Source organism: Quercus suber, unplaced genomic scaffold (genome assembly GCF_002906115.3).
Source record: "Quercus suber isolate HL8 unplaced genomic scaffold, Cork oak 2.0 scaffold_111, whole genome shotgun sequence".
Lineage (NCBI taxonomy): Eukaryota > Viridiplantae > Streptophyta > Magnoliopsida > Fagales > Fagaceae > Quercus > Quercus suber.
In genome coordinates this window covers 1437539-1453724 of record NW_027069576.1, presented here as the reverse complement: position 1 = coordinate 1453724, position 16186 = coordinate 1437539, and the positions used below count along the sequence as shown (strand labels likewise).

Genomic DNA, 16186 nt, shown 5'->3' with positions numbered 1-16186 from the left:
AACATCAAAACACGTGTTTAGGATAGAACAAGTAAAGAAACCACCCTCAACATTCACCAACCATTTTCGTCTACTTCAAACACTCTTCAAAGGTGCCCATTACCCTTCTGGCCATATGGGTTTAGCCTCCACTACCTCTAAGCATGTACAACATCTTCTCTCTCTTCCACTAATTGCCCCACGACAAACTCTCACCCATTTCATTCAGCCATGTGCCTCTCTCTCTCTCTCTCTCTCTCTTTCTCTCTCTCTCTCCTTTGAATGGTAAAACCTTGGGTCTATTTCTACAAATCCATCTAGCATGCATCAAGTTGTTCCAGTCGGTTTACTACCTATTTTGGATAACGATACTTCCCTAGCTGAGTACCTCCCAAAAGCGGTCCTGACAGGACAAAAAAAATAGGTTCTTTTTTCCCCTTCACCAAACCACACTCCTTTGTAATTCTTTTAGTCGGGGGCCCACCATCCTTGTATTGGCTGGATATAGACTGGTGGTGCTCAAACTATTACATTGTTGTCTTCTTTCTTTACGCCTTGCCTTTTTTCTTTCCCATTTTGTTTCTACCGCTGTTATATGATTTTTTTTCCCTTTATTCTTTGTCAAGACTGAGACTTCCCATTTGCATTCATTCTTTGTGGAGAATGGTGTGGGCTTGTTAGGCTTGCCTTATTTTGTATTGCTCAATTGGGCCTGTGGGCCTCTCAAGGTCTTTCCCTTATTCCTTCTTAGTAATTCCTACGGGGTTGGCCCATTGGGCTTTTTGCCTCATTCCTTCTTCCTTGGGCCCATTCAAGACCCTTTCTCATTTCTTGAAGAGGACCATCTTACTGTGGCTGACTCTTCCACATTGCCCATGGGCCAATGTGTTCTATTTTTTGTTCTTTATGGGAATTCTTTCTCTTTGAGCCCCTTGCTTAGGCCATGCTTATTCACTTTCTGGCCCTTAAGGATGTGGCACCATTGCTTTGCTTCTACTCTCTAATCTCTCCCTTCTTTTTCTTGGTTTGGTTTGGGCTTTTCTGCCATTTGACCTTTGCGTCCATATTATCAAAAATGGGTATCAACACTCATAAACAACATAAAGCAATAAAACAACACATTTTATTTTGTTTGCTCACATGCTAGTATATATGTGATTTCTTAATCCTTACCACTTTTGTCTAAGCTTGTTCACCATTGGCTTTTAGCCACCATCCTAAGGGAGAGACATTTTTGAATTAGAACTTGAGGTGTCATTAGAACTACTTTTTTCTTTGTTAAGAAATTGGCTAAAAAGATTATAAGTAGCCTTAACCCTCTCTTTTTTTTTGGTTATTGAAGATGTCATTTTAAGCCTTTACCATTCAAATAAGATTCATATCATGTCACCTTCTTGGGAATACAATTGTGTTTAACTTACAAAATGTACAATATAAATATCAATTAGGAGATATATAATAGATAAATTCTATATCCACAACACTTTCATAACACTTTCATAACAAATCCTAGATGACAAGTCGTTATTGATTTTAATTTAAAACTATCATTGAAATTACTTTCTTGTCCACCAGTAGCAACCTACCACCTAAAATTTGTCATGAAAGTTTTGTGAAAATGTTGTGGACGTAGCACTTAGTATAATGTAATGGATATAGAGTTTAGCTATCGAGCTTCTAACAGTGTAATAGTAATTTCATTGGTTGAGAGTGATGGGGTCTTGCTTGGTGAAGACAATTTTTTCCCTACCAGGGAAGTAGGCTCTTTAGGTTCAGGTAATGAACTTTCTCCGTGCAACATCATAACCACAGATGACATGTTAGGCCGATCCTCATGATGTTGTTGCAAACATAAGAAACTTATATGAAGGCAACGAACAAACTCCAATAGGATGCAACTATCCTTTAAGCAAGTATCAATTAGTTCTAAAGGTTTGCCATCTTTCCATAAATTCCATGCCTGAAAAATTTAAATTTTCTTATCACTATCTATATAATTATATGTAAAATGAAGAGTCAACAATTTTGAGAACTTACATGTGCAACAAGGTTTAGACCTTGGCTTGGATGGAAAAACCTTCGATTTTTCTTTCCACTTAAAATCTCCAACAACAATATTCCAAAACTATATACATCAGATTTTACTGAAAATAGACCATCAATGGCATATTCAGGTGCCATATAACCGCTGCAAAACATCATTAAGAATAAAAATCTTTGAGTAGAAAAAACAATGTTGACAATAGAGCATGTTAAGAATTCTTACTAAGTTCCAACCACTCTATCTGTATTTCCTTCAATTTGATCTCCACCAAAGATTCTAGCCAAGCCAAAGTCAGAAATTTTTGGGTTCATCTTACTATCAAGTAATACATTACTTGTCTTGAGATCTCTATGTATAATTCTCAATCTAGAATCCTCATGAAGATATAGAAGCCCTCGTGCAATCCCACAAATAATATTGAAGCGCATAGACCAAGCTAAAACATTAGCTCTCATTTTATCTGGCAAGTTTCTCATTTGTGTTAATACTAAGTCCAACTTGGATAATAAAAGAAGAAATTGAAATTAATAATAATAAATTAATGGAAATTTTTTCCCTCCAAACGAGGTTTGAAAAATCTCCTCCCATCCATTATATGGCAGTTCATAAAACCATCCATAAGTATTAAATTGCATGATTCATTAAATCATTTAAACAAAGCATTTGACTATTAAGTAGATTGTGTGAATCAAACTAAATAAGTGTAGTTTTTTAAGTTGTTGCTTAGTAGGTTGGAGGAACTTTTTATCTAAATTGGTTTGGAGAAACTTTATCCTTAAAAAAATTCATAAAGTTTGGCAAAAGTTATTGAGTTTTTGAGAAGTTCATACCAAAAATAAAGGAGTCTAAGCTTCCGTTAGGCATATATTCATAAATTAGCATTATCTCCTCTCCTTCAATGCAATAGCCCAAAAGCCTAACTAGATTACGGTGTTGCAATTTGGCAATCAACATAACTTCATTTTTAAACTCATTCAATCCTTGTATAGAACTTCGTGAAAGCCTTTTCACAGCAATTTCATGTCCATCTGTAAGTATACCCTGTAAATTCAAATTTGTAAGCAGATTTTATTGATATAGAATATGATGATAACTGCTTTTTTTATGGTCATTATAAAGTTAATTTGTAGATTTACCTTGTATACAAGTCCAAAGCCTCCTTCACCTAACTTGTTATCACTTGAAAAGTTGTTAGTGGCAGTGACTATGGTTGCTAGGCTGAAGAATGGGACCTCTAAGTCTTCATTTTGGAGTTCAATGTTCTGGTCTAGCATCACATTGTTCTCCATGTTATCTAATAAGAGCAAGATTGGCTTCACATTAAACAAAATAAACTAGAATATGACAACTATTAAATTCGGTTAGACCTACTGATTATAGAACNTTATTTCTTAATCCTTACCACTTTTGTCTAAGCTTGTTCACCATTGGCTTTTAGCCACCATCCTAAGGGAGAGACATTTTTGAATTAGAACTTGAGGTGTCATTAGAACTACTTTTTTCTTTGTTAAGAAATTGGCTAAAAAGATTATAAGTAGCCTTAACCCTCTCTTTTTTTTTGGTTATTGAAGATGTCATTTTAAGCCTTTACCATTCAAATAAGATTCATATCATGTCACCTTCTTGGGAATACAATTGTGTTTAACTTACAAAATGTACAATATAAATATCAATTAGGAGATATATAATAGATAAATTCTATATCCACAACACTTTCATAACACTTTCATAACAAATCCTAGATGACAAGTCGTTATTGATTTTAATTTAAAACTATCATTGAAATTACTTTCTTGTCCACCAGTAGCAACCTACCACCTAAAATTTGTCATGAAAGTTTTGTGAAAATGTTGTGGACGTAGCACTTAGTATAATGTAATGGATATAGAGTTTAGCTATCGAGCTTCTAACAGTGTAATAGTAATTTCATTGGTTGAGAGTGATGGGGTCTTGCTTGGTGAAGACAATTTTTTCCCTACCAGGGAAGTAGGCTCTTTAGGTTCAGGTAATGAACTTTCTCCGTGCAACATCATAACCACAGATGACATGTTAGGCCGATCCTCATGATGTTGTTGCAAACATAAGAAACTTATATGAAGGCAACGAACAAACTCCAATAGGATGCAACTATCCTTTAAGCAAGTATCAATTAGTTCTAAAGGTTTGCCATCTTTCCATAAATTCCATGCCTGAAAAATTTAAATTTTCTTATCACTATCTATATAATTATATGTAAAATGAAGAGTCAACAATTTTGAGAACTTACATGTGCAACAAGGTTTAGACCTTGGCTTGGATGGAAAAACCTTCGATTTTTCTTTCCACTTAAAATCTCCAACAACAATATTCCAAAACTATATACATCAGATTTTACTGAAAATAGACCATCAATGGCATATTCAGGTGCCATATAACCGCTGCAAAACATCATTAAGAATAAAAATCTTTGAGTAGAAAAAACAATGTTGACAATAGAGCATGTTAAGAATTCTTACTAAGTTCCAACCACTCTATCTGTATTTCCTTCAATTTGATCTCCACCAAAGATTCTAGCCAAGCCAAAGTCAGAAATTTTTGGTTCATCTTACTATCAAGTAATACATTACTTGTCTTGAGATCTCTATGTATAATTCTCAATCTAGAATCCTCATGAAGATATAGAAGCCCTCGTGCAATCCCACAAATAATATTGAAGCGCATAGACCAAGCTAAAACATTAGCTCTCATTTTATCTGGCAAGTTTCTCATTTGTGTTAATACTAAGTCCAACTTGGATAATAAAAGAAGAAATTGAAATTAATAATAATAAATTAATGGAAATTTTTTCCCTCCAAACGAGGTTTGAAAAATCTCCTCCCATCCATTATATGGCAGTTCATAAAACCATCCATAAGTATTAAATTGCATGATTCATTAAATCATTTAAACAAAGCATTTGACTATTAAGTAGATTGTGTGAATCAAACTAAATAAGTGTAGTTTTTTAAGTTGTTGCTTAGTAGGTTGGAGGAACTTTTTATCTAAATTGGTTTGGAGAAACTTTATCCTTAAAAAAATTCATAAAGTTTGGCAAAAGTTATTGAGTTTTTGAGAAGTTCATACCAAAAATAAAGGAGTCTAAGCTTCCGTTAGGCATATATTCATAAATTAGCATTATCTCCTCTCCTTCAATGCAATAGCCCAAAAGCCTAACTAGATTACGGTGTTGCAATTTGGCAATCAACATAACTTCATTTTTAAACTCATTCAATCCTTGTATAGAACTTCGTGAAAGCCTTTTCACAGCAATTTCATGTCCATCTGTAAGTATACCCTGTAAATTCAAATTTGTAAGCAGATTTTATTGATATAGAATATGATGATAACTGCTTTTTTTATGGTCATTATAAAGTTAATTTGTAGATTTACCTTGTATACAAGTCCAAAGCCTCCTTCACCTAACTTGTTATCACTTGAAAAGTTGTTAGTGGCAGTGACTATGGTTGCTAGGCTGAAGAATGGGACCTCTAAGTCTTCATTTTGGAGTTCAATGTTCTGGTCTAGCATCACATTGTTCTCCATGTTATCTAATAAGAGCAAGATTGGCTTCACATTAAACAAAATAAACTAGAATATGACAACTATTAAATTCGGTTAGACCTACTGATTATAGAACGGATGGAATTGTTATTTAATTTTAAATTAAATATATTATATGATCCGAAATGTCAATATTAACAATCAAAACGAAAAGTCACCATGTCATCTTGCAAAATAATAAAAGCGATATAATCATGAGACACATGATATGATATTGAAGTGGAAAACCAATGGAGAACTCATCAAAAGGGAAAACCACTACAATGGTAACTTATCCTAACTAACGGTAACCTATCCTAGCTAAGGCAGTCCATTATAAAAGGAGTTTCACAATCTAGGCCAAAACCTTTGTACTTAGACTCTACAATCCTAGGAGATAACTCACTGTTGTGACCACAACAACTTCAGAACTCTAAACTTCTTTTTTGGATTTCTTAACAAATGATATGTTCACGTCAACAAACTAGAAACTCTAATGCAGTCTATGACACCTCCTTGAAGATTTGATCAACAATTAACTCAATGGAAGAAAGGTTCCGTGGTTTCAAACTTCGGATCACAAGATCATAAAAATTTGGAAGGCTTCCTTAATGATAACTCATAGAATGAAAGGCATGGGTTTTCTCTCTAAAAGCTTTGAGTTTTTGCATCTATACCCTCATTGGAAATCATGTTTAGATGGTTTAAATAGGCGCTTACATGTAGGATTAGAATTATAATAAGAATAGGATTTGAATTTTGTTTCCATAATTGTCGCTTAAGCAAGAGTCGAGTGAGGATCAGGCGAAGCCTCTCTAGCCATTTGGGATGCCAGTATTTACTCCCTTGAGTGAACCTTGGTTTCCACTTGAGCGAGCCTCTTCAATCAACGATACTTTAAGTTTAAGCATATTTTTTTAATTTCGTTGACAAAATACTAACAGGTAGAAGAATACTCCCCATCAATCTGAGGTCCCTTGAGTAAATAGTTTAGCTTAAACAAGGCAGTGAAAAAAAAATGACCCACCATAGAGTAGTGCATAGATTTCAAGAAAGATGTAGCATGCAAGAAGATACCAATAAATGTTTGACATGGGCATAGGGAACTAAGTGGCATTAGCAACATGTGTAGCAACGGTGCCAAGGAGATGCTACAAAAATAGAACACACAAAATTGAAACTCGAAAGACCCAAAACAAAAACTACTTCTGATACCAAATGCGCCAAGTTGAAGAACATAAGATGTGGGGCATATGCTGTCCAAAATGCAAGAAATGCATGAATAATCAATTGATATGCATAAAAAAAACAACCATTCCGCTTAAACATTGAGGGTAAGCCAAAAACTGTGATTGAGGCATATTATCAAACTAGTAATGTGCAAGTGACGAGTGCAGTTAATACATGACCTTCTTCCAAATTTTACCCACTAACCAGTTACCACAGTCATATAAAAACACAGGAAAATTTTGTCAAATGCCTCAATAAAGTAGAAACAAAAGCCAATCCTAAGAGTGTTAAAAAAAAAAAAAAAAAAAAAAAAATCCTAGATCAAAATCCTATGTGAGATGCAACAAGAATCAAGAATTTAAGATCATACATACGAAACACATTTGTAGAACTATAGGCCAAGATCAATAACAATCTATAATATGAGACATTTGACTGGTGCAAATTAATAGTAGCAAAGGTCAGAAGCAGTTTATGCAGGGTGCAAGGGTATTACAGGACTTCAATTGACTAAAACTATCAGAAAGGTCTTGCTCAAGCAGAATTTAACAAGTTGCTCGAGTAGGCTTCAAGAATTAATAAGAAAAGTTTAGGCGAGTGTCGAGCGAAGACGTTGCTTTAATAGCATTCACGCAGTTTTTTATTTATTGTAGAAAGAATTGAATGCATATAGAATGAGGCTTAAAGTAGCTTAAGTGCATGTAATGTAAATAAAAAGACTGGCAAGGCTATAAGAATTTCCATATTAGGTTATGGTGAAGGCTACCCCCACAATCCTTGCGCATCCTTCTTAAGGAAATTAAACCAGTCTTCGATGAAGTGAAAAAAAAAAAAAAAAAATTCCAGATTGGTCTCACACTCACCGAATTGCCAGCAATCCTTTTTTTGGTGTTGGTTGTTGAATAAAAAAAAAAAAAAGAGAATGCCAGAAATGCTTAGGTATAAAACCTAATGCTCCACTCGAATTTAGAAACACACGTTGAATTATAGGTCGAAACAAGGTGAACAAAACCAAACAAGAATGATATGAGACAGGAACTAAGCTCCAAGCATTATGTCTGGGTACGTAGAAGTCAAATGTGATAAGAAAAAGTTACTGAAAGTGGAAATACCTCACCTGTAGAAAATACCCTTTACCTTTGTAACCATATTGATTTTCTGTCACCTTTTTTCCTCTTCTGGATCATACCTTCAGATGCGCAGGAAAGGGGACTTCGTGATTATCTGCTTTTTCTAGCAACACCATATTTTTACATGCAGTGTTCCTATTTTTGCTAAATACAGGAACGCCAACTTTTTCTATCAAGCATGAGGGCACGGTACAAACAATAGTAAGAGTATGATAAGACTTTTTTCTTTTAGAGTTTCTATTGAATGGTATTGCTTCAAATCACAAAAACGCCAATCACGTGACCAATTGCCTACTAGAAAATCACACATGCAACCAAATTCAACTTAAACTAAAGGTCTGTTTGGATCTCGCTTATTGTTGAAAGTATTGTAACAAAATAATTTTTAAATATGTGAATAGTACTGTGAGACTCAGTTTAAAAAAAAAAATTGCACAAATTAATGACTTGCAGGTCCCGTGAACAGTGCCTGGGACCCACAAAAAAAGGTCAAACGCACTATCGAAAGAATTTCAGTAACATCTAAATGCTCACTAAGTGTATGTTTGGCTCCAAATTAAAAAGTCAACTTATTTTACTATTCAGCTTATTTTTTGTACTATTTATGGGTTTCATTGTACTATTTGAACTAACTTTTATTTTTATCTACAATACTTTCAGTAAAAAGTTTTCAATTTTAGTAAAATAAGCGCATTCCAAACAGATTCTAAGTGTCCATTTGGCAAAAATTAATTTTACCAAATTATTTTACTATTTAACTTATTTTTGCTATTATTCATGGATCTTACTGCACTTTTTGATATTATTCATGGATTTCATTGTACTATTTCAGCTAACTTTTACTTTTATTTATAGTATTTTCAACAAAAAATTTTCAGTTTCAGCAAAATAAGTGGTTCCCAAATGGACCATAACTTGTGCATACAAATGCAAACAAGATACACTTGGACTAGAAGAATCATGCTCAAAAACAAAACTACAAAATTTACACTAGCTATTACTTAGTATAGTGTGGTTAAACATTGTATTTTTTTTTTTATCCCCTTTCATTCATTCTTTTGTATTTTTCTTTTTTAATTTTCTGTTGTTTTTATAATTTGGTCAAAAAATAAAAGCACACACAATGCTAAAACAAATGAAAAACATGAAATGCAGTGCATAAATACATACAATAATGTACACAAACTCCTATTGTAATTAATCTATGGAGTCAAAGAAAATATTTTCAACACTAGATTGGAAGGAGTTTAAATCTTCTGTCCCACTTTTCCTGCTTCACTTTATACTTCACCAATAAATACTTGTCACGTATTCACCTAATTGATTAAATACTACTATTAATTAATAACTATAGTATTAATAAGCCAATAATGATAATATTTAATTAGTTAGGTAAACATGTGACAAGTATTTATTGGTGGAGTATAGAATAGAGTAGGAAAAATGTGACAGAAGATTTGGACTCGATTGGAAGTATCAAAGAAGCGGACACGAAGAATATTGACACTTCGTTTTAGAATCCTTTCTCACCCAGACAACATGATCTTGGGCTGTGAACTTGGGGAGGCTTTGATCCTAAACTGTTTATAGGCTAATTGAGAAAAGGAATTCGCAAATTAAGTGAGGCAAATTCCAACCTTGGCTTCCAAGAGTCAACAAGCTCGAGGTTTGAACATGTCACCAAGAAATTTATCTTGGCTTCTGACACAAGGTACTCGATCTCTAGCCGCAGGTCGTGACACTGGAATCTTAGACTTCAACTAGAAGCGATTAGAATGGTTATGTCTAGTAGCATAGTAACCGAATTAAGTAGCAAGTGGGGTTCTATTCTTCCTAGGTGGCCATTTAGAGATAGGCTGTGAGACATATAATCTACCTATGCGATGGTTCCCTTTATCTACTCGAGTTTGCTCTACCTTAGCCCAATGATTTAGCAAGGGGGACAAATATAGTTTCTGTGCCGCAAGACATAAAAAAGGATGGGACAAAAGATTCTACATCGATTTACCTTAGGTCAGTTGTTTCAAAACTTGGCTTCTGAGAACTTCCCTTTATCTTTCTAACTTGTCTCTAGCAAGACCTAGCTCACTTTCAAGTTCAGTCACCTTTTCTACGAGTGATTCTCATTATTGTATGTTTCAGCCAAATTTTTGGCTTCATGTAACTCCACTACTATTGCCTCTTCCTCTAGCTCTCCCTCATTTAACTTCTTAATGGCTAATTCAAAAGTTTTCTGGAATTTGATACATTCCATATAAAGTTTGTTATAAGTAGTTTTGTAGGGTGGCATCATCACATAATTCATCTTTAATGGCTTGTTTGGATTGAGGGCATGGTGTTGATAGCTTATTAGTTCATCTAAGGTTTGTTTGGATTGAAGGGGATGGAGGGAGAGTAGAGTAGAGCTCCCTCCATTCCCTCAATCCAAACAAGCCTAGTTACACTCATTGCTCTTAAACTCATCACTCTTGGTGGCATTCATATCCTTACTGTTTAATTTCAAATAATTTGGGGATTTAGCCTTGACATGTCCATAAGCAAAACACTCGTAATGCTTGATGACTTGATAGTTCTGTTCTTTCCTACCCTTAGACCTCTCACTAAATTCATTCTTTGGTAGCTCAAAAGTTCTATGGGTTTTGTACTTGTTCTTACTCTTTCTAAACTAGAGAAGGTTTTTAAACTTTTTAGCCAAAAGAGCTTTATCATCTACTTTCATCTTATCCTCATCAGAGGTATAACTCTCTTCTTCTTTAACAGTTTTCAGAGCAACAGTCTTGTTTTTATTAGTTTGAGGTAAAAAGAGGTCATATGTCTGTACTGATCCAACTAATTCCTCAATCTTGATAGTGTCAAGATCCATACTCTCCTCTATTATAGTGTGGGTTTACGATGAAACCTCTTAGGTAAAGATCTCAGGACTTTCCTAACAAATTTGGGCTCAAGGATATCTTTTCACCTAGGTTAAAGCTAGAGTTTACTATGTCATTAAATTTGGCATAGAATTAATCCTCATCAGAGGTATAACTCTCTTCTTCTTTAACAGTTTTCAGAGCAACAGTCTTGTTTTTATTAGTTTGAGGTAAAAAGAGGTCATATGTCTGTACTGATCCAACTAATTCCTCAATCTTGATAGTGTCAAGATCCATACTCTCCTCTATTATAGTGTGGGTTTACGATGAAACCTCTTAGGTAAAGATCTCAGGACTTTCCTAACAAATTTGGGCTCAAGGATATCTTTTCACCTAGGTTAAAGCTAGAGTTTACTATGTCATTAAATTTGGCATAGAATTAATCAAAAGTTTCATCTTAAACTCATGCTAATATTTCCAAATTCAGAAGTTGACATTTGAAGCCCAGAGTTTCATATAACTTTAGTTCCCTGATTTGTAATTTCTAAGACGACCCAAGCATCCTTAATAGTTTTAGACATAACGATTCTTCTAAATTCTTCTTGAGAGATAGATGTAAAGATGGCATCTAAGCATTTACTATTGCAGTTATAATCTAAGAGTTGTTCCTCGGACCATTGTTCTACTAGAATTTCAGTTTTGGTCCAACCCTTTCCAACAGATGTTAAATTTCAGAATTTAAGCGTTCCTATGCTTTGATACCAATTATTAAATTCGGTTTAGAGTCCTCAATTAAGTTTTCAAAATAACTATTATTTAATGTTGAATTAACTTATCACATGATCCACAATGTTAATATTAACAACCACAAAACAAAAAGTCAACAAGTCATAAAGTAAAATACCAAAAGTGATAAAAGCATGGGACACGTGATAGCAACGAAATGGAAAATTGATGGAGAAATCTCCAAAGAAAAACCATTATTAGGGGAATCTATCCCAACTAATGAATCCACAAGAAAATAAGGAGTTTTATAATCTAGAACAAATCTTTGTACTACTTTATAATTCCAATAGGTAATTCATTGTTGTGAGACACAACAGATTTAAAACTTTGATCTTCTTCTTGAATGGATCCCTTCATGAATAGCATGCTCGCGTTGACGAATCAAAACCTTTGGTACACTCTAAGTTGTCTCCTTGAAGAATTGATCTAAAGCGAACACACTAGAAGAGAGGCTCCATGGTTTCAAACTTTGGATCACAAACTTTTCATGGAACTAGAAGGATTTTCCCAAAAAAGCTCATGGGATGAAATGCATGAGTTTCTTTCTAAAAGCTCTATCTTTCTGCCTCTATAATCTAAGTGGAAATCGTGCATAAGATGATTTAAGTAGGTGTTTATATATGGGATTAGAATTCTAATCATAACAAGATTCAAATTTTGTTTCTACAATTCTCACTGGAGTGAGCCTTGAACAAAAGCTAGGTGGAACCTTGCTTGAGCAAGCTTTAGTGAGCTGCTTGAGCCCGCATGTACTTACTCACTTGAGCAAGGTTCTCTACTCAAGCGAGTACATAAATTAACTCATTTTTTGATCCCTTAAATTTCTATTTTAAATTAGAACAATCCTTGATTGTTTATGTCTCATTACATTAATGAAAGTATGCTCCCCTCCAATATTTTACTTTTCATGCAATTACTTAATTGTAGCATCAAATTTATTTTCTTTGCAATTATGAATTAATTTGAAGTTAAATAGAGTGTAGTGACTTAGCCTTGAATATGCTTGTTTGAAGTTTTGGACTTGGATTAACTTATCGAAAATAACTTAGTCCATCGAGAATAGAATGAGACCAAAGAGATACCTCGAAGTGAAAATTTTCATCAAATAAACACAATTGCTACAAGTACTACAAATGATTCAAGTTTGCTCAAAATCCTAGTCTAGTGACATTTTTTGACTTGTGTAATTATTTCAAGAAGCTTATATGAATTTTCTTACTTACCGTGGTCTTTTCTTTTTATTATGTTCCAATGGCTATACAACAAACTCAATGTAGAAGCTTAATGATGCCTTAAATTTGAAATAAACTTATGAAGATCTGAAATGGTGTAAGAAAGCGGTTTAGAAAACAGTGTTGGATCTAAGTCATGTTGTATGAGTCCTACAGCTAATATCATGTTGGCGTCACTCGCTTTCAAGGCAGAAGTTTCTGAAGTGGCACTTTAAATGGTTGTGTTGACGTGGCACTAACGTGACCAGTGACTTGGCAGACGATGGGTGCGAACATGATTATCTTCTGACAAGTCGGGTTCAGCCAAATAAGGTAGCATGTGGGAAGAAGGTGATATGACATGATGATGTCACGCTGATGTACGAGGTCTGACATGACAGTGACAATGAACTTTGGGTGACACGTGATACATGATATTGTGAAAGCGTGTGGTAGGTGATTTAGATTTTTTTTTTTTTTTTTTCAAAGGTGGCTGCTTGTTTATTTATTTTCTTTTTTTGGAAGACATTAATACGGGTTGTTGGCTAGGCTGCGTGTACTTTGCTCCCTTCGTCTACTTGAAAAAAAAGCTTTGGGCAAGTGGGGTACATGTCCCTCGTGAATCGTTGAATAAGAGAAAATATGAGTCGAAAACTTCAAAGTTTGACTCATGTGCAACATGTTTACTGGCCATGATCTGTATAGTGATAGACAGAACGGCGTATGCTATCTGTTGGTGAGAGTCGTGAATAGGATGGCACTGTGCTGCCAATGAATCAAAGACGAGGAGCAGTGCTGGTGGCTTTGAGAACAGCTGGGGGTTCTTGTGCCTGTGGTGGCAGCAAGCTAGGGTGTTTCAGATCTGTGTCTGCGGCTCAATATATATAGACTGAAACTGGAGATATGATTTGTGGGTGCAATAAAAGGACAAAACACGTGAAGAAGCGGAAGTAATTGAAGGCCACAAACTCTGAAACGATGTTAAAATAAATTGAAGATGAAAAAAGGAGAGAGAGTAATGGAACACACGAGGGTTACGTGGTTTACTTTAATTAGTGAACACGGTGTAAAAGCTTATTATCAGGGTTTACATAGGAGTGGTAGAGTCTAAGGTTAGATTATACGGGAGTTTTTTGAGCCAATACAAAAAATATAAACTCAAATTACTCAAATATATGTTTAGCAATCTTATTAGCTGTAGTGTACGATTCTAGAAGTTAAACAATCTTGAAAATATCTTTTCCAAAGTAGGTAAGAGAAAGTAATATTACCTCTCAAGCTTTTCCATTTGCAGATGCAGTAGGGAATCAAGAGCACCCCAAAAACTACGGCAATGGCAACTGCAACTATTACAATCACGTTCCTCTTTTGCTTATTTTTCAGCACTTCATTGTTGCATTTGTAATAGAAAAGAAAAAATATTTTAAGTGCAACAGACTTTAATGCAATAAAACAGATGGAAACATAGATTTTAGCTTTGATGGCTCATCAAAGTCCGAATAAAAGAGAAATTAAGATTATAGGCCCATACCTTGCTCTGTACCAGACATTCGAATATATATATCCTGGCTATTAGCATCCTGCTTGTTAGCTGCCATCTGTCTAATATCAATTAGATCCCCAAACCACATGGCACAGCCAATACCTCCATTTTTAGTATCTGAGTTTGAATAAGCCGTACAGTTACAGTCGTTCAAACATTTGACTTTGCATTCCTCAAGATTCACACTTTCGTTCAACCAAGAATTCGTGGTATCTGGCATTTTGAGCCCAGAAAATTGAACAAACTCAATTTTATCTTTATCCAGGCAGCTCAATTGCGTTCTGCGTACACAACCCTTACCCCACTCTTCTGGGTTCCATATTTGTAGTGATTTAGGCTTAAAGCCTTCTACACATTGACAGACAGGTGACTCACCCATGATACAATTTCCGTAAGGACCACATAAATTATAAGTGTCGCATTTGTCTTTTGGCAAATTCAAGAATATGCTCCATTCTTTTTTTCCTTCAATCCACACATAGCGCTGATACTGTGATTGTGATTGATTCAAAACTGCTCTTGTGATTGCAGGCTTTTCAATCATTTCGAACATGAAGTATACCTCGTCCTTGTTGGAGACAAACTTGAAGTTGTAAAGCGGGGTGTCCTGTAACTCCGCCATACCACTGAAAAAATGGCCATTCCATGGGCCAGACCGGAAGTACTTCTGGGAACCTTTCATCATGACTATTTCTGGGTAATTATGAAGTTCAATCCCCCAACTCAGTTCTCCTGGAGAGGGGTCATCTGGACTCTTCCATGCAGTTAGGCGCCTATCCAGCCCAATCCTTCGGTCCCATCCAAGCTTCATCCCTGCTAGCCACGTATCAGAAGGATAGTCAAAGCTTTGCCACAAATGGTTTCCTTCATTCTCTTCTGTTAATACTAGATTTCCTGAATCTAAAAGCTGTAATGTTGGATTCCTGGCTTCTTTTGTTGAATTTGCTGACCAAGCAACAGTCGAATTCTGGCTGAGAAGAACAAGACTACCTGAACTGTTTACCATCAACACGCTAGACGAGTCTGTGATTGGAGTGTCCCGGTTTGCTACCCAAACAACCGTTGTACCTGGGATTTTGTTGTACCAAATTCCCAAGTAACGGTTTGTGGAATTACCTGGACTGAAGAACCCCAGGGCAAAGACACCATCTTTAGAGACCAAGGTTGTGTTCTCAATGTCCTTGAGGGGTTGGGATTGAGTAATGCTGTCAGCAGCATCCGAGAACACAAAGTAGAAAAGAAGCAAACTGGAACTCAAAAGCACAGAAGCAAAGATGTCCATTGCTTTCTGTTCTTGGAGCTCTTAATTAGCCAATATGTAAAAGTTAGACCCATTATTCTGAGCAAATACTATAACATAGAAGGCCATGTATTGACTCAAGCTAGCTTTTGTTCTTTGAAAAGTCTACAATTTGTTGTGAACAAGAATTTTCCACGTTACACCCTATTGCAGATGTCGCATTTAATATATGTAGTTTGTCTTGGTTCTGACCATTTATAAACTAGGATGTGAAAGGAAGGCAAAGGAATGGGAAGGTGCACACGCGGATTTTAGAACTATAGAGCAGGATTCACGAATATTCTTCGATTGAAGTGTATAAGGAATTGTGGCCAGTCACACATTCAAATTGGAGCCATATTTTTGCCTTTTTATTTTTACTTCCATATTCAACTGAGAGACTTTGACTAAGTCTCAAGTTTGATCCAGGCCTATAGACAACTGAGAGACTTGAAATGTAAGAGAAATGTACATTTGGCAAAAAAATCTCATCTCCACATTCCATCCTTCGCTTCTCTGTGATGGAATTTGTTCCCAGGCTCTCAAGAATATATGGTAGTTTATTGAGCAGAAA

At 35.2% G+C, this 16186-nt stretch overlaps 1 protein-coding gene across 1 annotated transcript; it reads right to left on the bottom strand.

Moving 5' to 3' along the window:
• Positions 1-1413: 1413 nt before the first annotated feature.
• Positions 1414-15854, bottom strand: LOC112024723 (G-type lectin S-receptor-like serine/threonine-protein kinase At4g27290). Its single transcript, XM_065775416.1, is given in 14 exon segments — positions 1414-1939; positions 2017-2167; positions 2246-2483; positions 2854-3064; positions 3160-3357; positions 3737-3746; positions 3920-4212; positions 4290-4440; positions 4519-4603; positions 4606-4755; positions 5126-5336; positions 5432-5589; positions 14062-14175; positions 14322-15854. Coding segments are annotated over 14 exon segments (3558 nt in total). The 5' UTR covers positions 15616-15854; the 3' UTR covers positions 1414-1645.
• Between the last annotated feature and the right edge of the window lie 332 nt (positions 15855-16186).